Consider the following 25927-nt stretch of genomic DNA (forward strand, 5'->3'; position numbering starts at 1 on the left):
CTACTTACCCTATATCACCTGGCATTGTCCATGAGTGCGAGCTGTAGCCAAAGAACGATGAGCTCACGCGAGTCAGGGCCGCACATGTGCCATACTATGTGCAAGCCATATTGAATTGGAAACAGCCAATTTTCGGCCAGACTTTATTCACATTCACATTCTATCCTCTGGCCGTGTACAGGATAGGCCAAATGGGACTAACCACAGCTCTCCCGTAGATGGAGTGCGGGCAGACCGTACCCGCGAAGTATTATAGCAGACAAGGTCAAAAGACTGCAAGAACTGGCCTGGCAATCCTGAACCCATGCTCCCGAGTTCCATTTGAGGGCGTATACAACCGTATGTGTACCTATATCGAAGCGGGGAAATCTCGGGTTTGTCATGGTTACCCTTCTTGCGAGGAAACATGGACTTTCTTTATTACTGTCTCCTGTCAAAGGGCCAGAGAGAGGTTCCCATTTCCCAGGCCCCATTCGTCACGGCCCACCCAGTACTTCAACCCCTTCAAGCAAATCCCCAGCAGCAGGCCAGGAGCCCAGAAGAGCCCAATCCGAGCCCATATTAGTCTGGTGGGCGGACACCCTGGGCGGGACCCCCAAAAGGACGTACACTAGAAACAGGGTGCTCATGTCCAGATACTTCTATCTCTATTATCCCAAGCTCTGTATTGCCTTCGATTTCATCTCGTTCTCTGTATACAGACTTCCCCTTCCACCGCCACATCTTCTCGAAGCAGCCCAAACTTCAAGATTATGCGAAGGGGTCCTTAGTCAACCGGGCAACAATTTACTGTTCCACATCTTCTCACTATTCCCTTTCTTTCCCGTCACGATCCTCTCCGTTACTCCTGTCTCGCATATGGTCCTCTGCACTTCCGAGACATCGTTAGGCGTCGTGCTGGTGTGGTTCTCGACGTCAATCAAGGAAAGGCTGGAGGGAAACGAACGGGTATTACAAGACGTCCCCCGTTGAGTGCTGATTTGGCCCGCGGCACTGCTCACGTACCCCATAAAATTTGCGCGCCGAAAACGCTGCGGTGGATTTCCTCGGCAGGATTCCCAACATCGTCGAACCGGAGCATACCCCCGTAATTATTCGACACAGCCAACAAATCGACCGCCGCCGGCCGCCGCCAACATTTGCGACTTGCTCCTAAATTTAGCTACGCACATCGTCTCTTCTTCCCAACTAGCGTATACAGAGAAATCGAACTCAGGACGTCTGCTATGTCGCAATTTATGCGCACTCTATAGAGTCTCCGGAAGGCCGAGAGCGTTCCCAAAATTTCAAATATCCGGTCGCGCGGGGCAAAGCAGGCGTGGTAGTTCGTGCTCAACCACGGATACACCAGACCGAACTGACGATCGTCTGCGTGCTTCGGGCTGCCACGCACCGTTGGTACCTTTCCCATCTCAACGCGGACCGGCCCAGCAATGTCACGCAGTCAATCCCAAGTTAATATTCAATCTCTCCCCGTGGTCGGACCCAATGGCTCTCGCCCCCAACCCGTCGAGTCGGAAAGGTCCACAAAGTCTGAGCGCGAGGCCCCTGATTTGAATGAATACTCGATAGACTCAAGTCGCGATGCGGCCAATGCCTCGGCTTCGCACAATCTGATAGACGCATCGGGATTCCCGGACTTTTCCTTTGCCTACCAGGAAATTCCCGACGGGAATGGGATGCTTGGGTTGGAGGATCATGGTGCTGACATGTTCGCCGCTTCGGGACGAGGGTCCATTTCATCCATGGGTGACCGTAAGGACTCGGTAGCGTCTTGCGCACACAGCGCCAGCATCACCGTGGCTGGGCATGCCCAAGAACCGCGTAGTGTCGACGGATCTGACGACGACAGCCAAGACGACGCTCACGCTGCTGGCAACTCTTTGGAGGACAACATGGAAGACGAATTCGGACTATCGACGAATGGCCCCAGCGATGGAATGGATCTCGGGGGCAAATTCAAGGAGAACAAGTCGGATACGGCCCCCGCGTGGAGCGAACTCAAGACCAAGGCAGGGAAGGAACGAAAGCGACTGCCTCTGGCCTGCATCGCCTGTCGGAGGAAGAAAATTCGATGCTCGGGGGAGAAACCAGCATGCAAACACTGCCTGCGGTCACGTATCCCTTGCGTGTACAAGGTTACGACACGGAAAGCGGCTCCACGGACAGATTACATGGCCATGTTGGACAAACGACTGAAGCGGATGGAGGACCGCATTATCAAAATCGTGCCAAAGTCGGAGCGGGACGCATCGGCAGCGCATGTCATACGAGCTGTGGTGAAGCCGGCGATTCCAGGGTCGGCTCCTGCTGGCAAGCAAGCGGCGAAGAAACGCGCGGCCGAGGAAGCTTTCGGGGCCGACTTGGACAACTGGGCGAGGACATCCTCGAGAACCAAATTCGACGATGCGAGTAAGCCATCGACGCTGCAGGTCCAAGAGCGTGAGGATGGCAAACTTCTCTCCGACGGCAGGGAGGCCATGCCATCTATGGAGATTCGTGAACACCTGGCCGAGGTTTTCTTCGAAAACATTTACGGCCAAGCTTACCACTTACTTCACAAACCAAGCTACATGAGGAAACTGAAGTACGTCAATATGACCCGGCATGGGTTCTGTGGGGTCGATGCTAATTATTACGCAGAGCTGATACGTTACCTCCTGTGCTGGTCCTGTCTGTCTGTGCTATCTCCGCACGGTTTTCGACACACCCCATGTTTCCGAATAATCCGAACTCCTTCTTGCGTGGAGAGGAGTGGGCCGTACATGCCCGCGACATCGTTATGAGGCGATACGAATGGCCCAACATAACGATCCTGACATGCTTTCTCCTTCTTGGACTGCATGAATTCGGGACTTGCCACGGAGGAAGAAGTTGGTCGCTGGGAGGTCAAGGTATCAGAATGGCGTTCGCCTTGCAGTTGCACAAAGATCTAGAATATGACCCAATGAGGCCCAAGTCAAGCGCACGACTAAGTTTCATCGACCGGGAGATTCGCCGGAGGACCATGTGGGCCTGTTTCCTGATGGACCGGTTCAACTCTTCGGGGGTCGACCGACCCATGTTTATAAAGGAGGACGCACTCAAGATCCAACTACCGATCAAGGAGAAGCTATTCCAGCTCGACATGCCCGGCCCAACCGAGGACCTCAACGGCGACGTACCTCACCCCGTACCCGACGACGAGGGCCAGCTGTCCAGTGCGAAGGATAACATGGGAGTTGCGGCTTACATGATCAAAGCGATCGCATTGTGGGGCAGGATCATCAGCTTCCTGAACCAGGGCGGGAAGGAAGAAGACTCGCACTCCATGTGGCAACCCGAGTCACAGTACTATAAACTACTCAAGCAAGCCGAGGACTTTGCCGAAGGACTTCCTGACGGGCTGAAGTACACAGCTGAGAACCTGCACCTGCACGACACGGAGGGGATGGCGAACCAGTTCCTCTTCCTTCACATATCCGTTGAACAAAATGTGCTGTTCATGAACCGGTTTGCCGGCATTTCCCCTCCTGCCGGTGTTACCTCAACTGATGTCCCGAAAGCGTTCATCACCGAAGCCGGGCAAAAGTCGTTCGACGCGGCCAACAGGATATCCCAGTTGCTCAAAGATGCGGAAGCCCACTCCATCGCCGCCCCGTTTGTCGGATACTGCGCTTTTCTGTCGAGTACGGTGCACATATTCGGCATTTTCTCGGGCAACGAACAAGTGCAGTCGACGTCGAAGAAGAACCTGGCGATCAATGTGAAGTTCCTATCCAAGATGAAGCGACACTGGGGCATGTTTCACTTCATGTCGGAAAATTTGCGTGAGCAATACCGGGCTTGCGCCGACGCAGCGAAACAAGGAACGCCGGCTAGCGAAAACACGACGGCCTCGCCGATATTTCAATACGGAGACTGGTTCGATCGATATCCCCACGGCGTCTCGCAAAACGACTTTTTGGACCCGGCGTCGTTCAAGAAAAAGGAAACGGGCGATGATGGCGTGCTCGAACAGAAGCCCGAGGCTTACACTGTGGAAGAATTCTTCACACAGCTTTCGCCACCGCAGAGCGCAGAGGGACGCGAATCGGGTCCGAACCGACCACCGATGCCCAAACGCAAGTCTGTGGCGAGGAAGGGGGGGGGCATGCCTGCGCGGGGCGACAGCCAGCACCTGGAGCCCCTGATGACGGATCTCAATGCGAATGCTCTCCCCGAGCACATCCAACAGCGCCTCCAACAGCAGCGCAACTATGCGTCCCGCCTAGGCGGCCAAACAAGTGGGCCGGCATCCTTTCAACCCTCGTTGTCGCGAGTCCCCCACTCACAGAACACAGGAGCGGCCTCGAGCGCATACCACACGCTTTCGCCCATCAGCCCCGTGACCCACGGCGGCCATGCTCAATATGCCGCACACCACGGCCAGCCGGCCTATTACAATCCCGACTTACTCTCCCTCGGCCTGCAGAACAATGCGGCCGGCCTGTTGCCACAGCTCGATCGTCAGCTCATCTTTGGCGCATACGGCGGCATGGACCCGACCAGCATCAGCGGTCCCGAGGCCATCATGGATTGGGATGCTCTGGCTGGGAACACGGCCGGCGGCGCGAATTCAGGAGACGGTGGCCCTGGGCCCGAAAGCGTCCATCATGGTGGCTTCTCGGCGCAGCCCAGCTCCGCCTGGTTTTTACCTTTCAATATGGAACCGCCTGAGCTTGACCATGATGTCAGCGGTCTGGATTTTGCCGGAGGCATCTTCAGTCCCGGAGCTATGGCGGCGCCGCGGCCGGGGATGCTCAGGAGAGGGTCTCACATGCATAATCGCTGATGACCAACTCTCTCTTATATCTAATTGTTATTCGGTAGGAGGGGGGGATGGGGGGATGGGGGGTTATGTATACATCCATATCTGGTTTGCAAAGCAAGGCGTCTGGACTAAACGATCAGCCGGGGACAGGACAGGATATATGGCCTGGGCATATTGTGAAGCTGGTTTAACACAAAGCAGGTTTGGTGTAAAAGATGATCACAGTTGGGACGATGTTACGAGAGAGGGCGCCGAGATAGAGAAAGGTGTCAGCAGCAGCAGCCATGTGCGAAGACCGAAATAAATAGTGTAAAAGGGGCACCGGCCCTGAGGTAAATACCACCACGGAAATGCATATATATACATATACACATATATATATATCGGGATTTGCGGGTTTGCACTGAGGGATTATGTGCAGAGCAAGCCAGTCGACTTATGGGCGTACATAGGCGATGGATTACCGTATGACGGGTGCCTCGGACTTGACCTGCGACTTGTTTTCTGGGAATTCCCTACGCAAATGGTATAAGTCAAGGTAAATAAAGTCAGCAGTTCAATTGAGGGCCGGCTTGATATCGTAATAATTGACGAGTATGTATTTGCGGGTAGTAGACGACATAAGTACTATCGTGCCAAAGCTACTGATAACATTGCCTACTTGTACGACTGTTGCATTTGTGAATGACGAAGCATACGGACTACACGGGATAGTTAACATCCCTTCGCTAGAGTGGGCTGCTTCGAGCTATTGGTACATTATAGATGACCAGAAGAATGCACTCATATGATTTGTCCAAGTGTCCAGTATTCATGAAGACTGTATCACTTATCCCTTCAGTCTTGTGATTGCGCTTCGATAAACAAGGCTCCTCCAGGTTTGTTGAGGTGGCTGTCCGAGGCCGTCTGTAAACACACAGCACTGGTGGATACAACACCCTGCTATTGAATCAGTCGGATAGCACACACAGTCACTAATATCTTAACCTAGTGTCTCTTTCGGCAGTCTATTCTAAAGGCACTCTTCATCAGGCAGACAGATGAGCTGAAGCGAACGCGCACCGTGGCAATCGAGCACCAGCCACGCACAGTGGACAGATCATGGCCATCTCGGATAGTGTACAGATTGCTGTCCGTGATTTCGGATTCGGAAAGTATATTTATCGACAAGTTGGCAAGTCATGTGGAAGGCTGGCAGTCTGGGGATTGCGTGGTTAGATCAGGTTGGGAGATGGAAATCGCTGCTAGCGGTATGAGGCGTCCATGACTAGAAACCGAGCATGTTCGCATCTAGAGCCGAAAAAAAACCAAAACTCGAGGAGGTTTCGCACGGGTTCGGATATTCGGTATCAAAAGCTGACTAGTGCTGAAGTGGTATCGTTGAGTCAAACGCTCACCAAGTCTCTGCTATTTGGCTAGCTTCGCATAGGGTCAGGTGGCCATACTTTGATACCAAAGATGATGGTTGCAGCATAAGTCGTACTGATAGTATGGACCAGATCGACTCCAGTGGTGATTGACGGTTACCTAACCAGCGGGCGCAGGAGTTGCAAGAAGTAAAGATAGGATGTCTAGAGACACAGGCAATACTAGGATAGCTGGAAGAGTGTGAACCAACTAAGATTGTGACACTTTTTCATGACCTACCGTGTTCACATTCAAAGAAAAGGCTGTACTCTCCTTGCACACTCCTTTCGCTACTACTAGTTTGCAACCATGCGCACCTTGTAAGTATCAACTCGTGTACATGGCAACTTGGTCAATGGCAGCACCTTTTCTTTGTTAGTCACTGATCGCGTTCGGCTGTCATCATGGACCGGAAACTGAATGACACAAACTGGTCGAACTCTGAATTATTTGCTACATGGATCAAGTAAGCTAAGACTACCTGCCACCCGGGACGACATCCCTCTACCTGCGAATACATCGGCATCCACTGGTAACACGCTCGAGTAACTGTATGTTGGTTGCTGAAATCCATCATGTACCAACGGAAATAATCATGCGCAACAAAAATTTTCCCGCGAAAACCCAATTTACGGAGACCCAACAACTCCGTATGAACAAGTTTAAAAAATGCAGCGGCAAACAACTTTCCGTTCACTATGTCGACAACCGACCTAGCACGGCCACACGCACTCGTCGCTTATCAGCAAGCACATCCCTCCTTGACCGCCTCGCGCGGGCCCGTCAAATTGACCCGTTGCTCATCCCCAACCCGGCTAACGGCATTGGCCGCACCCGGGCCCCTCGTGCTCTTCAATGACGTCTCGGGAATGGCATTAGCGATGGCCGTGAACACCTCGGTAACATTATGACCCGTCTTCGCACTCGTCTCGAAGAACAACAGGCTCTCCTCTTCCGCGTATGTCTTGGCCTCATCCGTCGACACCTTGCGCGCATCGCCCGACTCTTCCTCGCCACCCTCGGCTGCTGCTGCCGCTGCCGACTCGCTCGGACCCGACGATCCGCTGTCGTTGGTCAGATCGAGCTTGTTACCTACGAGAGCGATGACGATGCCCGGGGATGCTTGGCGCTGGAGCTCGGCGACCCAGTGCTTAGCCTTGACGAGCGAGGTGGGCTTGGTTAGGTCGTAGACGACGAGGGCGGCTTGCGCGTTGCGGTAGTACATGGGGGCGAGCGACGCGAAGCGCTCCTGGCCTGCCGTATCCCATATCTCAAACTTGATGGTCCGCGTGGGGAGATTGCACTTTTGTGTGAGGAAGGCAGCTGTGGGTGGCGATTGCGGTCAGTATGAAGCATACGTAGGCGGCGGGATATCTCCGATGTAGACTCGCAACTCACCCCCAATAGTTGGCTCCTTGTTCTCTTGAAAGTCATTGTTGACGAACCGCAAGACTAGAGAGGACTGCCCTCATGTTAGTCATCCTGTATCGATGGCGGCGTTTGAAGGTGCTGGAAGGTCACGATGGCTGAAAGGGACCGACGAACCTTTCCAACCGCTGCTTCTCCCAGCAACACTAGCTTGACGCTGCTGCTCGGCTTGGGAGCGTTGGCGGAATCTGGCATGTTATCGGATTGTGTGCTATTCTCGAATGATGTATGATGATGGTGATCGATGGCAATGCTGATTTGTCGTGATGGGAAAGCTCTGGTGAAGCCCAGGGCCTGTTTGTTAGTTTGATAGTTGATAGGCAGACGAATTTGGAATGGTATCAATTACTGTAGCATGACGATTGTCCTGACTGGCGTTGGGGGGATGCGAGCAAGCCAGTGACAGGCGCTCAGACCAGCAGCCTGCGACTCAAAAGTGGCCCTAATCCAGACTTAGCTTAGGGCGGACAGTCTCGGACTTGCCGTGCAACACCGCCAAAATCTTTCTTGTAGCTTCTCCAAGAGCGGCAGAAAAGTTGTTTGATACAAAGCACCAGCGTCCTGTGGATTGGGCATTGGAACAACAGAGACATTTCACGCCCGGGTGTTCTCCAGCCATCCACTTACACACCCACCCCTACGAACATGATGGCTCCCGACAAGTCCAAGAAGACGCTTTTCGACAGCGACGACGAACTCGATGGGGGCGTCCAGCTGAAGGTCAACGATGAATATGCAAGACGATTCGAACACAACAAGAAGCGCGAGGAGCAACATCGGCGTGAGTCTTCCCTTCTGAAAAAAAACCCCTTAAGTAGATGCGACGCATTGGGGCAAACGGGAATGATGATTGCTCGTTTCGTCCAATCATGGGAGGGCATAATCTGAAGGAGGGCATTCATCCCAGGTCTGCCTATCGTGCTCATTGCCTTTGCCCTTGTCGCATTGAAGTTTATGTACAGAAAAATACTGACTAATTCTCCAGTGGAAGAGAAATACCAGGGAAGACAGTCCCAAAAGACGGGTGGAAAGGATAACGACGATGACGACGACGATGAATCAGACTCTTCCGACGATGAGACAGAAGATGAGGAAGGCGTTCTAGCAACCGAAGAGCTAGATGCCCAGCTCAATGCTACGCTCCAAGCCATCCGTAATAAAGACCCGCGCATCTATGATCCGAATGCCCAGTTTTATGCGCCCATAGACGACGAAGCCGACGATGACGAGCCTCCTATGAAGAGTAAAAAGGAGAAGACCATTACCCTTAAGGACTATCATCGAGAGAGAATCATGCGTGGCGACGCTGGTGTAGAGGACGATGACGACGACAACCAGCCTGCCCGGACCTATGCTCAGGAGCAAGACGACTTGAAGAAGACCATCCGAGATGAGATCCAGGCACAGCTACGCGCAAACACTAGCGATGCTGGTAGCGATGACGAGGACGAAGGCTTCTTGAAAGCCAAAGAGGGCGCTATGGCCAAGGCGACTGCTGAACTGAGCCAGATTGGCATGCATCCATCCCGAGCTGCCAAAGTGAAGCCTAAGAAAGTTTCACTGGAAGAGGCGGACAAGAACCCTGAACTTTACTTGTCTAACTTCATGGAATCTCGTGCTTGGATTGAAGAGGACGCCGGGAGGTGGAAGGCCTTTGAGTCGGATGAGGAGGACGATGAAAAGGCCGAGAAATGGGAGGCAGCATACAACCTGCGATTTGAAGATCCGGAGAAAAGCAATGAAATCCTGAAGACCTACGCCAGAGATGTGGCTGCTGCTAAGTCAGTCCGACGAGAGGAAAAGACGGGAAGGAAAAAGCAACGAGAGCTCGAGCGTGAAAGAAAGGAAGCAGAGAAACAGCAACGAAAGGAAGAACGCGCAAGGTTGCGCCGGCTGAAGATTGATGACGCGGAGCGTAAACTGAAGCAGATCAAGAAAGTCGCTGGCCTCTCTGGCAAGACAATCAAGGATGAGGAATGGATCAAATTCCTCGATGACGCTTGGGACAACGACAAGTGGGAAGAGGAGATGCGCAAGACTTTTGGCGACGAATATTATGCCGAGCAGGGCGATGTGGAGGTATCTGAGGATGAGGATCAGGACGGAAAGAAGAAGAAAAAAGTTAAGAAGCCCAAGTTCAAGGATGACATCGACATCAACGACATTATTCCGGGTTTCGAGGAAGAGGAAAAGCCCAAGGTTAGTCTATCTGAGCTCGAGGCAGATGCTGAGGAAGATGAGGACGCAAAGGACGACGAAGATGAGGACGGCCACTCTGCAAAACGCCAGAAGACGACGAAGGACCGCAGGAAAGAACGACTCGCCAGCCAGAAGGAAGTGAGACAAGTACGCTCCAAGATCGAGGCTCTGGTCGACGCCAAACTGGACATCGACGAGCCAGATATTCTGAAAGCAGCCAAGGCCAAGGACGGCCCCAAGTTTGCCTACAGGGAAACCTGGAAGGAGTCTTTTGGTCTAACGGCACAGGATATTCTCATGGCCCCGTCCGATGCCGCACTGAATGAGTACGCCGGCCTGAAGAAACTTGCTCATTTCCGACCCGACGACAAAAAGTCCAAGGACAAAAAGAGGCTTGGAAAGAAGGCCAGACTCCGACAATGGCGCCGTGAGACATTTGGTCCCGAGGCTGAGAGGGAAGGTCCGCAGTTTATCTTCGGTGGTGCTCCGGAGGAGAAGGAGGAACCAAAGGTTGTAAGCAATATCATCGAAGGGAAGAAGAAGAGGAAACGATCTGGTCGCAAGGGGAAGAAAGTTGATTCCGAAGAATGAGCTGGGCAGATAGCAGGATAACGTCCATTTCAAGGACGAACCGTCGGTACTATTCTTCACCATCGATGGTCAGGCCCACCATCAGTTGTACATACTAATGATACTCGTTCTATCATGCTTGCCATATGCTATTTTGAGCACTGGGTCTTCCAGATAGTGAATGACATATGGAGAACGTGTGTATACTAAATGTCAACGGCACGCTCTGGTCTCGTGTTTATCTTCAGGTTATTCTGCCAACTCAAATAGCAGAAGGGCATATGTAATTCAACGTGGTTGATATCTCAATCACCGATAGAATTGGGCGACTGGATACGAGATCAGAAACTTTGCTTGCCGCTTGCTTAGTAATGGATGACCATTTCAGTACTATGTGCATACACTCTCGTGAACAAACCGAATAGGTCCAGTCTAGCCCTCGAGGTCATACCGCCCAAATTCCACGGGTTAAAACATCCTCTTTCGACGGTTCTTGGCCCAAGTTGATTCGCCATTGCAAGAATAATGTCCTTTTTGCAAAGCTCAAACATCGGGGTTCTGAGCGTTTACGGAAGGATTCACAGAGTGCTTTGATGATAGATGGTATGTGTCGTTCAACTCGATGGCCCACCGCATTGCCGGGATGGATCGCACTCCTGTTTCAGCCGTTTGGCACAGATAAATAAGCAACGACCCCACCACACTGTCGAGACGCCCGTCGAAGAAGATGTGAGCTTTCGAGTTCCCGTGGGCTGGGTTGGCTACGTGGCAAACAGTGTCCCGGGCGAGTCTCACAAGACTTGGCGAGTGAACGAATGGAGTTTTTGTGCAGGACAAACGGAGCGGATAGAAATGGGAAATGCTAACGGGGCGGTGTATCATGAGTCTCCTGGATAGAAATTGCCTGTCCATGGTATGAAGTTGAGAATCATGCAGTATTGGTTGAATGCAACCTGGACATTAAGTGGCCAGATACCAATAGTGCTGAAGTAACTTGCACTCGATCTTCCTATACAGCGCGAACAGTGAATAGCACACAGATGAACACCCTCTAGCCTAGTCATCATAAAAGGGGTCTCAGCTACACACTTGCAACAGCCCAGGAAACAACGATTCCAGCCTGCATCATTGACCCAAGCCCAGGCAGACATAACTCTTGGTCTTTCGCACCCCGCCATGTGTCCATCTCACAAGCAGTCAAATATAAATATGGATCCATCTTCTCTTCTCGCCCGCCACCTCCAAACTCTCGTGCCCTTCCTGAGTCTGGCCATTTCTGCATCCGCAACAGAACAACTTCCTTACCAAGCCAAGTTCTTGAGATGATGAACTCAGCTCGAAGATATGGGGGGGGGGGGGGGGGGGGGGCTGGGATCTGATGAGCCACCCGGTGGGCTGGGAAGTCAAGTTCTGCTTTTCCGGCTCGACAAGTGGAGAGACATCAATGTTGGCAACTTGGAACCTCTGCCACGGGCATGTTCCTTTTCCGGAAATTAGAGTCGTCGATGGCTAATGGGATGTAGTTGGTTGTAGTTTGCGACCAGAGTTCAGGGAAGAGCTCGGTTCGGGGGGCCCGTATTAGTAGTATGAAGGTGCGTAGGAGACCGGAGAGGACTCGGTTACCAGACGGCAAAGGCAGGTGTTGGGTAACGCCATTGAGAGCTTGGAGGCGGCCGTGAAGGGTTGGAAGGGGTAAGGCGTTTCTCGTCATCGTCTCTGTGAATGATGCGAACTTATGTCTCACTCGTGGTTAATCATTGAGCAATGCCGTAACAGGTGTTTAGGTAGCTTCGATCCATGCTATGCCTGGCCACGGCTGTGCGGTGAGTTTGTCAAATTAGGTGCCAATGCAGCTATAACCAGTTGATAACACTAACCCTACATTGACTTTCTCTATCAGGACTATTGCGGTGTCAACCGTGGGTCACCGATGCATGGCTGCGGCACCTGCATCAAAGCTACTATTAATTCTAACGAAGACAGCAAAGGGCATGTATGCAGAATCACCCCAGGTCGTTCACGTTGGTTGGTAGGCGGCTTATATGCATGGCGATTTGAGGGAGGTTATTGCAACACAAATTACAAATATGGGCCCCCTCCCCGCCCCTTTCCTGGTTATTGAACACAGACCAATCTCAAATGCAATCGTTTAGGTCATTGCTTCGAATTTACAAACCCATACGCCAGTAATGTCCCTAAATTCAGTACGCCTCCTGGTATAGAACGCAATCACTAGAGGCTGCGTGTTGCAGATTCTTCCATCAAGTGCCATGCCCTCTAACATTAGTCATCATCACGGGTTTCCTTGATTCTGGCCTGCAGCCACAGCGTCAGATTCATCTTGTCTTCACTCGAGCGTGTGCCCGCCTTTTTCGTTGATACATGTTCGACCTCGACGGTCGGTACTCCGCGAATCGCAGATAGCTCCTCGAACCCAAGAGCTTCAGGTAGTCCGCTAGCAGAGCGTCCTCGAGCAAAGTATTTCCGCAGCTCCAGCTCTTTCTTACTGGAGTTTCTGGTTGTGACTTTAGAAATGATGACGGTGAGCGCTTCCAGGGAGCAAGTGTGTAACTCAGTGATCCCAGTGTCGGCGTGTTGACCGCACCAGTGAAACTTCACTGCACGGATGTGAAACTTCAGGAAAGGGTTGTTGCGAAGCTGGCAACCCATTTCGCAAGCGCAGGGGAAGTTGAAGATCTTGAAGCAGTTTCAGTGTGTGCCCGGTCCCACATCGAAATGAGAAGTGCTTACAAAAGACTTGTAAAAGAATCCCAGGACCTCGTCTTGCATTTGCTTCGAGGTAAAAGCCACGTTCAGCGGCTTCTTGAGCTTGAAGATCTCGAAGTTAAGGGTATCGGGGCCGGCGCATATGCAGTGACCTCGCTTTCGATAAGGAGTCATGATCTTTGTCCATCGAGGGGTGAGGTAGAGATCGTAGACACGCTGGCGGATCTCGATGGGCAACTTTATGAACGACGGGAATCCTTCGGTTGGGGGAGGTTTGTCTGTCACATCCGACGTCAGAAGCTATCATCAATAGTAGTAGTCCCCCAGGAACTTCAACAGAGACAAGGCTTACCGGCAATGGTGACAATATCTCCACATGTCTCGATGATGGCAAGGCAGTGCTTCGACTCTGCTGGCTTCTTTTCCATCACTTGGGCACATTTAACCATGGTCTGGACGATGGCTGCACGATTCTCAGGCGACAGTCGGATAAGACGGCCCAGCTCGGCCTCATCGATTCTCCCCGTCTTGAAGTCCTCGTATGCCTTCAACATGGCCTGCGCATTGCTCCTGATCTGGTAGCGACTTGGGAGGTTGAGCATTCGGAATTCGTAGAAGGACGACATTGTGAAGAATCGACTTCGAGTCGGTTGGGAACGGGGTTGAATTGGGTCAACGACTGGGATATCGATGGCAAGGCGTATATGGAGTGGTCGATCACATGCACAACAGTACGAGTTGAAGGAGAACAATGGTTGACCTCAAGTACATTGATGCTCAAGGACGAAATCAGAGTAGGAAGTCGTCCGGTGACTCCAAGCAGATGGACAAGGGGGGAAGCGTGACCGTCCAGCTGGTTTCACTGGTGAAGAGAAGGCAATTGAATGCCGAGACGTGCCTTAAGATGAACGGCGGAAACAAAGAAACAAAAGACGCAAGCTTGCAATACAGAGAACATGGTGCTGCTGGTCGGCAGCTTGCTACCCTGATCGGCTTGCAGAAAGAGAGGTCTTTGTTGCGAGCCGGATTTGTGCAGCTGGAACGCGTTTGGCGACGCGAGGCAAGAAATCCACACCTGGGCCGAAGTCGAGGACTTAATATGAGAAGGACGACCTTCAAGAAGGCACGATGGTACTAGATGGAGTATCGAGTTGTGGGGAAGGTGCGAGGGCCAAAGGCAGCTAACTATCCGGGGTCTTTAATTCACCATGTCCTTAATTAAGCCTCTTTTTAGATGCCCGACCCAGTTGGAGGATTCTAGCTGGCATAATTGTTGTCAGTTGTAATTGAAAGTCCTGTTTCTGTAATATTAGCTATAATTTGCGTTGTATAATTCGAGTTGGTCGCTGCCGTGCCTGGGTCATTGAGCATCCGCATGTACATGTCGGGTGCCCATAGAAATCAGATGACAACCGATGGACAGACAGTACCTTCAAGATGCGACTGACCAACAATATAGAAGTACAAATTAAATCAAATTGATGTGTGCACAACCACCATACCACGGCAGCGAGTTCCAGCCCTTGCATTGCTTGGTTTATGTGCAATATCCTAATAGCAGATACCCCATCATCCAATTTGATAATACCGCGATTCACGTTGATGCAGATATCCCTCCAACGTCTCAAGGGAACAGTCGATTGGTGTTCCAACGAACATATCATGGGAAGCCTGGAAGATACTGCTTCCTGGGGTTTGCCTCCAATTTGCTGAGCGCTTGGGTGCGCTAGTGCACTGCTTCGACGTGCGGTGCTTTCGGCAGCACTCCCATTTCTTGCTCCCTATCCGACTCTTCGCCGGGCACTTCTCGCGGTGACTCATGGGCTAAAGAGCTTCTGAATCGGGTATGTGGCTCTCTCCGTTCACCATGTGAGGTCGACAGGTAATTAGAGTCCACGCTGGCATGTCTTGAAGCACTCGGACTAATACCGCTGGCACTGCTTCGACCGCCGTGGCTCGGCTTGCGATTGCCGAAGGACCACACAAACGAGCTCAATAGTTTCTGGTGTTCCAGATTTTGCTGAGTAAAGGGGCGGTTCAAGTGAGCATATGCGTCACCCTCGGTAGTTCTCTTCTTCGCTTTACTCGATTTGAAGCCCCCCGTCAGGGTTCGCATGAAGCGTGATTGGGTCTTGACAAGATCCGGGCCTTCGCTGTCTGTCGGCGTGAGGCTTCCTGTGGTGTCGTTCTCGCCGGAGCTGCTCGACGGCTTCCTCCCTCCAATGCGCCATTTGCTCTTGAGTCCCATGGTGATGGTGGCGGGGACGGATCGATGTCACAATGGGTGGCAGTTGTGGACAGCGTTCCGAGGGGGTCGTGATACCATATCTATGGGAAAGGTGCGCAACGCCTCCGACGGCGGTATTGAGGAGTTGTCGATGACATGGACCGGACCGCTGGAAATGGCCGGAAGCTGGAAGTCAAATAGGAAGAAGCTCTCAGCTTCAGCACGCACGGAAACCTTGTATTTCAGTCCCTACTACCCTCCAAGATGTTCTGCTCAGCCAGTGGTTGCCGTCCCCATCTGCCAAGCATCCGACTCACACCACACTATCGTAACGCGGGGTTGCCGAATCCCCCCAGCTTCCTGAGAAGCCTGGCTTGGCCATGTACAACCGACGTCATTGGCGATGAGTCCGCAGCACGATCATGCAGACTCACGTGCAACCGGACTCCCTTCTACGAAACTGTGAGAGGCTAGAACGGCGCTTAGCTCAAGAGCGCCCGACCTACCGTCTAGCGAGAATGCTGGTTGGTCAGCAATAGGCTTCTAGAGTTCAGCCGTGTAAAGTGGTCCCATCTTGGAAGCACCAATTGATGCGCCGAGGGACCTAGCCCTGGTTCTTCCGGCCGTTGATTTACGTTGGGGGTTCAAGAGGACCTTTTACCTTTATGCAAAGTTCCCAAGGGTTGTGAGAGCAACGGGGTGGTGATGTTTTGGAGCGCTAACAAAGGTACGCATTCGGAGTGTGGCACTGATCAGTGAATAGTATACGAGGTCAAATCTAAATGGTATAAGATCGGATCTGTAGATTCCTACAAGACCCGACGGTCCGACGGTTTGCAGGGGGCACTCGGTTGGAGGATTGATATGATGAAGGACGCCGACGTGCCCTAATCAACTTATCTCACCATGCCCGAAACATCATAACATACAATGGTGCATAGTAACACCCCAAGACCGTCCATCCCAGTAGCGACGAGGTGACCATGTGTCAAACCTCCTCAGTGGCAGATGTATATCACGCTAGTATGTCCCCGAACATAGACATCAGACGGCGTCAATTTGGCAGTTGTACATGGCTACCTAGATGGGGCGCTGGTGGTTGCGAGGGACAACAGTTAGTTCCATGCCAGGAGATACACAGTGGGGAACTGGCATAGCCTCTGCGCAACTGTTTCTGGCATGCCTCAAAGATACCGCTCTCCGCGGTTTGTCAACTATGGTCAGGTTATCCTGGAGCGATCGTTTGGGAGTTATGTTTCGCCGGGCTTCTGTTTCAAGGTTGAGGGGCATCTTGAAAGTCGAAGTTGAAAGCCAAGTTGCCAAGCCGCCAAGGCCTCTGAAGTCCTGGATTTGGCCCGTTTGCACAGCCACCCCGTACTTCAATCGCACGGGCCAAAGCTTAGAATCCCCATGGTATAGGCATGGCATCCTGACATCGTACCTTCAATTTGTCTGATCTAGTTGTGTTATTCCTCACATGCGACGATGGGGATAACCCCTGGCTGTTTATCACGAGGCGACCATGCGGCTTTTGTCCGTTCGATCTCTGTACTTCATTCTCTCAGCTGCATCGTCCCCAATGGCGGTTAGTTTTGCCTCCCAGCCATCCAAACTCGAGAGTCACGATCCACGGCCATGATCTACTGAACGAATGGCAACTTACCGTGTCTTCGCAATTTGTTTGTCCTGCGTTTTGGCGATATTCTGATGTTGTTGGTGCCGTGCTGGCCGGCGCATTGAGATCCGCCATGTTGATCAGGAAGATGGAAGTTTCGCGTGGGTCTCGAAATCACCATGGGTTGACTTTGTTCGTCTCTTCCGGCCCCATTTCAGGGGCAGCATTGCCGCTATTGGCTCTCTGTGTCCCTGGCGGTACGAATCTGGTCAAAATTGTCAGGGCACGGATGCACTTCTGTCAAGCCTGCCATCCAATAACTCTTCAGATGATTCGTTCGACGGAGTCTTCAGACCATCCATTTCCAACTCCCCTGTCAAGCTAGACGGGGCGGAGAGGTACCGCCTACGGCCAATAGCCCCAGAAGACACCGGTGAAACCTGGTAATGGATACATACCTCTCTTCCCTCGCAGCCATGACTGCCAGGGCCTTTTAAGTCGTGGAGTCTCCATGGCCACTGCTGCCTTGCTCCTACTCCACGAAAGCTTATCCCATGTGTTTAATAGACGCCCCTATGAGGCTCAGATCCTGTTGAGGCACACGCCAGTCCAGACGCCAAGCCCGGAGTTGAACGGATGACAGAGCATCCGGTACCATTGAAAGATACCATGCCAGATGATCACCAAGTGAGTAAGGTATATAATGAAAATGATCCCCTTTGCATACAGAGGCTCGCCTTACATGGAGTGGTATGATCGATCTTCATCCAGTCTTTCATCATTCTCTTCCGCTTCAACCTTCCTTCTCTTCTCTTCCGTGCGCCCCAGAGGCTGCCTTCTTGCTTTTTTGCTTCTACAACAGTCCTTTGATAGGCTTCCTCATTCCGTCTTTGCTGCCTCTTGAAGAGAGCCTTTTATTATCATTATGCGTTTTCAACAGACCTGTGCCGCCCTAATGGGTTTGGCATCGCTTGTGGCTTCAGGTAAGTCATCTGGACCATACATATACATGTCTTGTTGACCACTCACTAACAAGATGGTCAGCACCCACTCCTGAGCAAGATATACAGCCCGTCGAGCGTGGACTGAAGTGGCGCACAAGAGCCCAGAAGCGAAACCCTCTCACTATCATCCAAGAGGTCCAGGAGACGACCATCACTATTATTGAAGAAAACCTCGACGAGATTGCGGCCCTTGAGCAGGTGGCAGAGCAACAATTCGCCGCCCTCGTCCAGGCACAAGTTGCTCTGATTACTCAGCTCGAGGATATCAAGAATAACATTCGGATCAACCACTTCAAGGCGAAGTTCAGTCAAGTCGTAAGTTGTCCAATACGTCAGACACCGGGGACGTTAACTGACCGTGACGCAGAACGTTGTCATCATTTCAGTATCAACATTGATCGATGCTCGAGCTGATAAAGGCGACCAGAAGCGCTACATGGTGAACCAAGTCTTAGCGGACAATGGAAAGCCAGATCAGGAAATGGTAGTGATGGTAAACGACGGAGCCACCATGACTATTGGCGCCGCCCAGACAGCGTCTCCCGATCAGGCCAGTGCTGCCTCAGCTCCCACTGCTTCTCCCGCCATCGCAGGCTTTGACGTTGCCGCACCATTCGGTCAGCTCAACCAGAGCGTCATCCTGCCGGCCGGCGCCGCAGCCCCTGCCATTGACTTGGTTTTCGAGGATCCCGCTGCCATTATTCTGCCAAATCAGAACAACTTGTTCGTACAAAGCGCCGACAGCTTCCTATCCGACTCTATCTTTTACCAGAGCAACGGTAACAGCTTCCTGGACCAGGCCGCGCAAATTTTCGAGTCTTTCGAGCAATTGGCTGCCGCGCAGGCTGCCGCTATCATTATCAACGGAGAGGCAGCCGCTGCACCGCCCGCTGAGGAGACTGCTCCTCCCGCCGAGACGACTGCTCCTGCAGCTGATCCGGCCGTAGAACCGCCTGCTGAAGTAGCACCTCCCGCCGAAACAACTGCTCCGGCAGCTGATCCGGCTGTGGCACCACCTGCTGAAGTAGCAACTCCCGCCGAAACAACTGCTCCGGCAGCTGATCCGGCCGTGGCACCACCTGCTGAAGTAGCAACTCCCGCCGAAGCAACTGCTCCGGCAGCTGATCCGGCCGTGGCACCACCTGCTGAAGTAGCAACTCCCGCCGATACGACGGCTCCGGCAGCTGATCCGGCCGCGGTACCACCTGCTGAAGTAGCAACTCCCGCCGATACGACTGCTCCGGCAGTTGATCCTGCTGCTGCTCCAGCCGAGACGCCTGTTCCGACCGCCCCTGCTGCAGTTGAGGCAACTCCGGCACCTGCACCGGCACCGGCAGCGTGAACAAAGCCGTAGTTCAACGGTTAAATCTTGCAGATCATGCTACATGATATCATACCGACCAAACGGTCTATTGTCTTATTTTTATTGTGTATACGGTGGAAGGTGATGCATCGTCTTGTTCGAGATGCTACGTGCGGGCGTTCTGTGGCGTTATTCCTGAATCAAGAGGTACGCATATGGCAGACCCGTAAGCAAGACACAGATCATAGTGCATAGAACACTCCCCGATCGGTTATGACCGCTGGAAGGAAACAAAATCATCAGGTTGCGGCACCCATCAGCCCTGTGGTTAAAAAATAGATATATAATGAACATTTTACCACCACTACTTCACCAATCCGCTCACCAAATGAAGACATCCAATAACTGATATGATCGACATTTCATCTCGTTTGTGCACCCTTGTATATGTTTCGAGTCTGTGACAGCGATCCCGGCAGAAGCTGTCAGCCAGGGGAGCATTCAAGTTTATAGTTGCGGGCGGGTATATCGGTCCCACAACCTTATGGACATGCCAAGATCGTCCAAACGCAGATACTGGGCGGTCTTGTTTCACCGTCTGCAGGCACAACACTTGGACGTGTGCACAATGATGGGGGTATACCCAGGTGTGCTAAATTAGTCTTTTCTCCTTATGCCGCCGACGTCGTCGTCGTCATCATCATCATCATCATCATCATCATCATTATCGATAATACGAGATGGGAGTCGAACACTCTATGAACATGCTACTGTCCAGAGTATCTTGAAGGAGATGTGCAGGAGTAATTGGAATAAATGTCAGAGGCGGTCCGCGCGTATCCATCACTACTACTTGGTTCCAGCCCATCAGCACTAGCCTAGCTTACCTAAATACAACACACTTCGATCTCTGTCAATAAAACCAGGTAGACATGGTCGCTAGCTAAGAAACTATCAACAAGGTAGATTATTTAATCCTTATGTGGGCCCCTTGTTTGTTTGCCATGATGCAACTGCGAATTTTTATTTGTGTAAAGGCCTTGAGCCAACTACTAGGAGCCTTCAAGGTTATATAGCTTGATGAACTCCAAGTCCGAATTGGCCCTGACTATTGCTAGATTCGGATAAGAAGGTTGCCCGTCACCTTCCCTCGTTGATGTAGTTCTCCCTTGCCGTGTAATCTTAGCAAGTTGTCATTCACATCCTGCAGATCCCACCTGCTGATAGAAAAGGAGGCCTCTTGAGAAGCTGTTCACTGCTAATAATAGCCTTCTAGGTAAACGGTTAATCATGTTTGAGACCCGTATAGTAACTCAGATATACTTTGGGTGGTCTCAATAATTGCGAGTGACGAGGAATTATTTACGTAGGTGATATAAACCCCTTTAGACTTGTTCTTATTACTTGACTTGGAGATCGATTGGCACTCCCTACCTCACTTCCTCCACACTTGCACCAATAGAGGAAGACTGACTCTGAGTATTGCCTCAATCCATTTTAATATGTTATCATTCACCTAAAATAGGTAGTCATCATGTGCTATAGTTTTCTAAGATAGACTGCAACTGCCAAAAGGGACCTTTGAACAAGGTAAACAGGGAATAACAGCTATGCCGTGGACAAAGTTGGGACCATCATAGTGCAACGAAATGTGATAGCACTAGATGCTTGCTATATGTCGCGCCGTGCCCGGGCAGCAGCTGGGCCTCAACAGTTTGATGATGGTAATCATACTCCTTGAAAGGTAAGCTAGGACAGCAGCAAGGCATCGAGTAAGTCCTCAAAACACTTTTCGCCATCTCAACACAGTCCTGAAGCTCACTTACACTAACACGTCGAGAGTTCACAAAAATATTTCATGATGACCACATACATCAATCAACATAACAACCGCCAAGGTGCACCAAATCCAAGAACCCACAGTCATCAACGTCGCTCCATCCAAACTCTGGATCATCCTAACCGAAGCTCCAACCCCCCTCCCGGAAGACCTGCAACACCTTCGTCATTGACGCCAAAGTCGAAGGCGGCGTCGCTGAGCTGGCCGCCAGCTCCCAACAAACCATCACCATCGCCGCTTTGAACACCGGCAGCTCACCGTCGACTTATACCAACATCATCTCAAAGCCGGTGCCGGAAAGAGAATCGAGATGTGGTGGCAAGATCATATCAACTGCGCTCTTTGATGCTGAGCGGCTTGCCGGTTCACACAGGTTGAGCAGTTCAAGTTGTCAAGTACGTTTGAGGTTATGAAGACCGGATATCGGAGGACGAATGGCGATTTGAACAACTTGGCCGAGAATGCTTCATATCTGAATTGCGGCTTAGGTTGGGTTTGGGGTTTGGGGGGATGCACTGGCAGTCAAGTATGAGCAATGTGGTACCAAAGTGAGAAATTAAAAATGGCTATCATTGTGCCACTACTCATATCTTTGCCTCGTGTAATAGAAAGTGGTTTATAGAAATCCACTGGCCCCGTGGAATCATATGTGGCTGAAATGAGGTATCATACAAAACCGCCGGAACTCCATCCTTGTGCGTCGTTTCCTCTTACATGCCACAACCAAGCCCAATGAAGGAAGCCTCCAATGCAGTTGCCGCTTTCATTCTGGTGAGACGGGCTCACGGATCACCCAAAAAGCACATATAACAGATCATCCTGGTGAGCCCATGTGTTTTGGTCGAAAAACTCAAACACTTCATGCATCCTCGACACGCGCCTTCTTACTTGAAGCGGCGTTAAGTCCGTTCTCCTCGTCAACCTTGCGCTTGCCGTTCTTAATGACTTCTTCAGCAGCAGGCCGCGCGGCCTCGAGTCGCTCTAACGTGCGGGCGTACTCCCACTCCACGTTCTCCAGTGTCTCGTTGAGCTTAATGATACGCTCCGTTATCTCGAATTCCGCCAGAATCGACGCATTGCGGCGGTAAAGACGCTGCTTGAGAAGAAGCCTCCAGAGGGTGTAAAGATGTTTGTCCGCTTTTGAAGCTGCGGGTTTCTCCCGCTCAACATCAGCGGTCGGCCGGACGGACTCAGGCAGCTTAGACATGAGATGCATCTCGACCAGGCGTGCAAATTGTCTCGGCGCGATCTTGGCCTTCGTACGCAGCGCTTCCAGTGCAGCTACATCCACGATACCCTCAGTTGGCGTGGCCGTGCTATTCGAGAGTGAGATTTGCGTATCGTGGTGCATTACTCCACCCTTCTCAGGGACAGAAACTTCAGGGTTCAGATGCAGATCTGCAAACTTGGGCACATTCTTGCGGAGGTACTTCATATCGCAGAGATCTCTTAGGAGGTCAAATGCCTCGTTAGGATCTTCGACAGTGATCTCCTTTGTGGCGCCGTTCTTAGAGTGGACCTCGAATATGGCGTTGTACAGCATGGAGCCTGCTCCTTTTCCTTGGAAGGGAGGCAAGATCACGAACTGTGATATTCTCGCGCGGTGGGGGAATTCTTTGTAAGGAGAGTCTCCAGCGGGAAGCTCCCACGCATCATTCGTCTTGGCTTTGATAAGCGCTGGCTCCTGACCAGGGCTCGCAGGAGGCGTTGAAGGCTCCAACAGCCAGAAGTGGTAGACAGTCGAGTAGCCTTGGAATATGTATTGGTGCTCGCCTGCGGATCCCGGTATGACTTGCCTCTTAAAGAGGAAGAAGACGGACCAGCGTGCACGAGAATATTCGGGTTCCTCATTGCCTTCTGCATCCTCGCCGATGTAGGACCCACCCTCTACGTAGAACAGAACGCAGACCTGGATGCGTTTCACCATTTGCATCACGGCGTTATCAGCCAGACTACCCTTCCAGATCTCGTAGACTTCACCATCGCGCTGGATGGTCTTCAGAAGTTCACCAGGAGGGAACGACTGCTTGTCCTTGGGATCGCGCGTGCGGTCCTGGTTGAGGGCCAGCTCAAACTCCTGCTTCTTCTGAAAAGCGACTGAGATATGTTAGGACACGCCTTTTGAAAGTGACATTATAGATTTGGAGAAACCAGATGGCTTGCGTGCTGGACCAAACCAGGATGATCAGGATCGCAGAGCCGGTATTGTATGATGCCAAGACTGCATGAATAGCATTACACCTCTTGTAGTCTAGATGACATCAATGAAGTGATGGGGTAAGCGATCCTTGTCATCCCAGTTTATATTGCCTATGGGCCACATGGCTGTGAACCAGCGAGGGTGCGCGGGTGTCAGTTGGGGCAACAAACCTCCGGGTAAGAATTCCTTCAGCACCTGGGCCACGTCCACTGCTGCAACTTCGCCAACGGTCTTGAACTTCCGGATGCAAGAAACCGTCAAATTCGGTCGCATGTCGTTGGCATTGTATAGAAGAGCGACCTTCAAGCCCTTGTACCCAAAGATGCGCTCGTCTTCGCCGAAGATGGCATACGTGAACTTGGGATGGAAGGACTCGATCATTTGGAGGCCATTGTCGGTCGGGGTCACGAGTGAAATCGTGATTGCCTCATTGGCATCGACCGTCCCTATGGCCAATTCAGCGTTTGAGAATGGTATGTAGTAGCATTGCATATGGTGATCGCATACACTCTTCTTCCATTTTTGGATTCTCCAATCGATCAATCGGACTCGAAGTGGTGGATTGTCTTGACTCGAGTGTCGCGGCTGGGTGTAGTTGAGAGAGTGAGACCGAAGGACAGCTGTAGGCTCAATGTTGTAGTTCAAGAGCCTGTGATCGATCCCTTAGTATCGCAAACGTGGATTATTGTGTCGTGGTCACGGTATTCACTCAGGCGCAAGACGTAACGTTAAGGTAGGTCAAGGAAGCGGGTCTAAGAAATTCCCATTTACGCGTCGTTGAAAGTTGAAAGCGCGTTTAATTCAGAGCACGGACATTGAGAGAATCTGAGACGGGAGAAGATGCCGGCTGAGGCACCCTAAACCCCTGTATGAGGAGCAGCGGTTTTTTTTCAGGTGCGAGCTAGAAAGGTACGTACCTCTCTTGGTCCGTTCGTCAGGCCAGCAACGGTGCAGGAGTGTTGCCAAGGTTGTTGAGGAAAGCTCCAGCACTGAGACAAATCGAAGTTATTGTCGAAACCTGACACTTCAACAAGGCTGCTGGTGGTGGACTTTTGCTACGGCGACTCTACAGATTGGCCTGCAAATGTGAACGGCCCCAGTATAGTCTATTCCGATGCATCAATAGCAGGCTATTCTATCTGAAGTTACCTCCTCAACCCAACAATTACAATGGCAGGCGTGTTCCTGCTACTCGCCTTGACGGTATGTCCCTAGTACTACAAAGTGGTATTGAACTGGTCACTGACATATGCGTTGTATAGGTCGTGATGGCATTGGCGTATGCAGAGCCTCTTCCTCCTCTTCCTCCCTGTAACGGTCTGAACTGACTGGGACCAGCTCCTTCCTCGCAGGCGCCCTTCCGCTTTCCATGTCGCTATCGCAATCACAACTACGATTAATCTCAAGTATTGGTATTGGGATACTGGTCGGCACGTCTCTGATAGTTATCATACCGGAAGGAATTGCTGCGATCACGGAAGCTTCATTGACGTCGCATTCGCATGGCCTGCGACGAGACATCCATCTGGGAGGAAACAACATTGAAGTCCGCTGGGCTCCACAGAGTGGAAAGGAACCCCATGAAGTTATCGGCATGCCTAAGGACGTAGTCGATACGTACGAGGCAAGTCCTGAGCCCGTCATCCCACCGGAAGGGGAAACTCTCGACACTCCAGAACCGATCAAGGTCATAAATCGCATTGAGGACCCTCCAACCATGACAGATACCGATGGTATGGATGCAGAGCCAGTGCCTACTTTCTACGTCGGCCTTTCTCTGATATTAGGGTTCGTCCTTATGTTTCTCATCGATAGACTCCCACGGCATGCTTCAGAGAACTTTCAGCCGCCGCCCACGCCGAGACATATTAGCCTAAGCAACCTGGGGGGTTCGGCGCTTTCTGGGGACGAAGAAGAGGAGTCGGAAGGCTTCCTCGGTTCCTTAACACCAACACCGAAGCAGTCGCGGAGTCTGGCGACGACAACAGGACTGGTGATACATGCAGCAGCCGACGGCATTGCCATGGGCGCGTCTGCTTCCTCGTCAGACATGCAGTTGGGCTTCATTATCTTCATTGCAATCATGGTGCATAAAGCTCCAGCAGCATTTGGCCTGACCTCGATTTTGTTGAAGCAGGGTCTGTCGAAACGGGCGGCTAGAGGCCACCTCATAGTATTCAGCCTGGCATCTCCCTTTGGAGCCTGGTCAACTTTTATACTTGTGAAACTTCTTGGAGGGGGCGGTAGTCCTGGGGACGACAGCCAATGGAATCAGTGGTGGACAGGCATGCTGTTGTTGTTCTCGGCAGGGACGTTTCTGTAAGTATGCGCTCATCCGGCTCATGAGTCAATGCTAACAGCTCAAGGTACGTTGCCATGCATGCGATGCAGGAGGGCGACTCCGTGTCATCCCATGATGGTGGCTCCGGGTCCAACGGTTACGCTGAAAGTCCCAACCCATCTCAAAGAAAGCAGGCCAGACCTCAGATGCGAGATACGCTCGCATCGGTGGCTGGAATGTTACTTCCACTTCTCACGCAATTTGGTCATCATCATTAGAGAGACATGGCTGATGTTTAGAGCGATGTTGTGTTGATAAAAATCGGCGTCACGTG

At 51.8% G+C, this 25927-nt stretch overlaps 9 protein-coding genes across 9 annotated transcripts; 5 read left to right on the forward strand and 4 right to left on the reverse strand.

The window, feature by feature from the left end:
• The first annotated feature begins 335 nt into the window (after nucleotides 1-335).
• On the forward strand, nucleotides 336-1203 carry BCR38DRAFT_94532 (uncharacterized protein). The gene has a single exon (XM_040865792.1). The coding sequence runs from the start codon at nucleotides 382-384 to the stop codon at nucleotides 970-972; it is 591 nt and encodes a 196-aa protein (XP_040719826.1). The 5' UTR covers nucleotides 336-381; the 3' UTR covers nucleotides 973-1203.
• A 506-nt stretch (nucleotides 1204-1709) lies between these two features.
• BCR38DRAFT_333046 (zinc finger transcription factor 1) lies at nucleotides 1710-4813 on the forward strand (the record flags this gene model as incomplete). The annotated part of the gene is made up of 2 exons (XM_040855190.1): nucleotides 1710-2587; nucleotides 2644-4813. The coding sequence occupies 2 exons, from the start codon at nucleotides 1710-1712 to the stop codon at nucleotides 4811-4813; spliced, it is 3048 nt and encodes a 1015-aa protein (XP_040719827.1).
• A 1803-nt stretch (nucleotides 4814-6616) lies between these two features.
• On the reverse strand, nucleotides 6617-7971 carry BCR38DRAFT_420310 (Rab5-like protein ypt51). The gene is made up of 3 exons (XM_040859375.1): nucleotides 7745-7971; nucleotides 7598-7661; nucleotides 6617-7522 (listed from the first exon to the last, which is right to left on the reverse strand). Exons 1-3 carry the CDS (start codon nucleotides 7820-7822, stop codon nucleotides 6942-6944), a joined length of 723 nt encoding a protein of 240 aa, XP_040719828.1. The 5' UTR covers nucleotides 7823-7971; the 3' UTR covers nucleotides 6617-6941.
• A 174-nt stretch (nucleotides 7972-8145) lies between these two features.
• Nucleotides 8146-10540, forward strand: BCR38DRAFT_420311 (KRI1-like family C-terminal-domain-containing protein). Its single transcript, XM_040859376.1, has 2 exons — nucleotides 8146-8408; nucleotides 8613-10540. The coding sequence occupies exons 1-2, from the start codon at nucleotides 8273-8275 to the stop codon at nucleotides 10415-10417; spliced, it is 1941 nt and encodes a 646-aa protein (XP_040719829.1). The 5' UTR covers nucleotides 8146-8272; the 3' UTR covers nucleotides 10418-10540.
• A 1961-nt stretch (nucleotides 10541-12501) lies between these two features.
• Nucleotides 12502-13749, reverse strand: BCR38DRAFT_502772 (uncharacterized protein; the record flags this gene model as incomplete). Its single annotated transcript, XM_040864864.1, has 3 exons — nucleotides 12502-13093; nucleotides 13148-13423; nucleotides 13489-13749. 3 exons carry the CDS (start codon nucleotides 13747-13749, stop codon nucleotides 12680-12682), a joined length of 951 nt encoding a protein of 316 aa, XP_040719830.1. The 3' UTR covers nucleotides 12502-12679.
• Nucleotides 13750-14849: 1100 nt separating this feature from the next.
• On the reverse strand, nucleotides 14850-15371 carry BCR38DRAFT_481042 (uncharacterized protein; the record flags this gene model as incomplete). Its single annotated transcript, XM_040863337.1, has 1 exon — nucleotides 14850-15371. One exon carries the CDS (start codon nucleotides 15369-15371, stop codon nucleotides 14850-14852), a length of 522 nt encoding a protein of 173 aa, XP_040719831.1.
• A 2519-nt stretch (nucleotides 15372-17890) lies between these two features.
• On the forward strand, nucleotides 17891-19311 carry BCR38DRAFT_481043 (uncharacterized protein; the record flags this gene model as incomplete). The annotated part of the gene is made up of 3 exons (XM_040863338.1): nucleotides 17891-17948; nucleotides 18010-18284; nucleotides 18337-19311. 3 exons carry the CDS (start codon nucleotides 17891-17893, stop codon nucleotides 19309-19311), a joined length of 1308 nt encoding a protein of 435 aa, XP_040719832.1.
• Nucleotides 19312-21971: 2660 nt separating this feature from the next.
• On the reverse strand, nucleotides 21972-23804 carry BCR38DRAFT_332984 (histone acetyltransferase type B catalytic subunit; the record flags this gene model as incomplete). Its single annotated transcript, XM_040855188.1, has 2 exons — nucleotides 21972-23209; nucleotides 23483-23804. 2 exons carry the CDS (start codon nucleotides 23802-23804, stop codon nucleotides 21972-21974), a joined length of 1560 nt encoding a protein of 519 aa, XP_040719833.1.
• Nucleotides 23805-24681: 877 nt separating this feature from the next.
• On the forward strand, nucleotides 24682-25871 carry BCR38DRAFT_333897 (Zinc/iron permease; the record flags this gene model as incomplete). The annotated part of the gene is made up of 2 exons (XM_040855270.1): nucleotides 24682-25631; nucleotides 25679-25871. 2 exons carry the CDS (start codon nucleotides 24682-24684, stop codon nucleotides 25869-25871), a joined length of 1143 nt encoding a protein of 380 aa, XP_040719834.1.
• Nucleotides 25872-25927: the final 56 nt, after the last annotated feature.

The sequence above is a fragment of the Pseudomassariella vexata genome (assembly GCF_002105095.1).
Source record: "Pseudomassariella vexata strain CBS 129021 chromosome Unknown BCR38scaffold_2, whole genome shotgun sequence".
Taxonomy (NCBI): Eukaryota; Fungi; Ascomycota; class Sordariomycetes; order Amphisphaeriales; family Pseudomassariaceae; genus Pseudomassariella; species Pseudomassariella vexata.

What these genes read in the sequence shown, in the direction of transcription:
- BCR38DRAFT_420311 (XM_040859376.1), top strand. Translation starts at nt 8,273, where the DNA reads ATGATGGCTCCCGACAAGTCCAAGAAGACGCTTTTCGACAGCGACGAC. An exon ending in GCGCGAGGAGCAACATCGGC is followed by an intron (nt 8,409 to 8,612) that starts GTGAGTCTTCCC and finishes CTAATTCTCCAG; the next exon opens with TGGAAGAGAAATACCAGGGA.
- BCR38DRAFT_420310 (XM_040859375.1), bottom strand. Translation starts at nt 7,822, where the DNA reads ATGCCAGATTCCGCCAACGCTCCCAAGCCGAGCAGCAGCGTCAAGCTA. An exon ending in GAGAAGCAGCGGTTGGAAAG is followed by an intron (nt 7,662 to 7,744) that starts GTTCGTCGGTCC and finishes ACATGAGGGCAG; the next exon opens with TCCTCTCTAGTCTTGCGGTT. An exon ending in CAAGGAGCCAACTATTGGGG is followed by an intron (nt 7,523 to 7,597) that starts GTGAGTTGCGAG and finishes CGCCACCCACAG; the next exon opens with CTGCCTTCCTCACACAAAAG.
- BCR38DRAFT_94532 (XM_040865792.1), top strand. Translation starts at nt 382, where the DNA reads ATGGTTACCCTTCTTGCGAGGAAACATGGACTTTCTTTATTACTGTCT.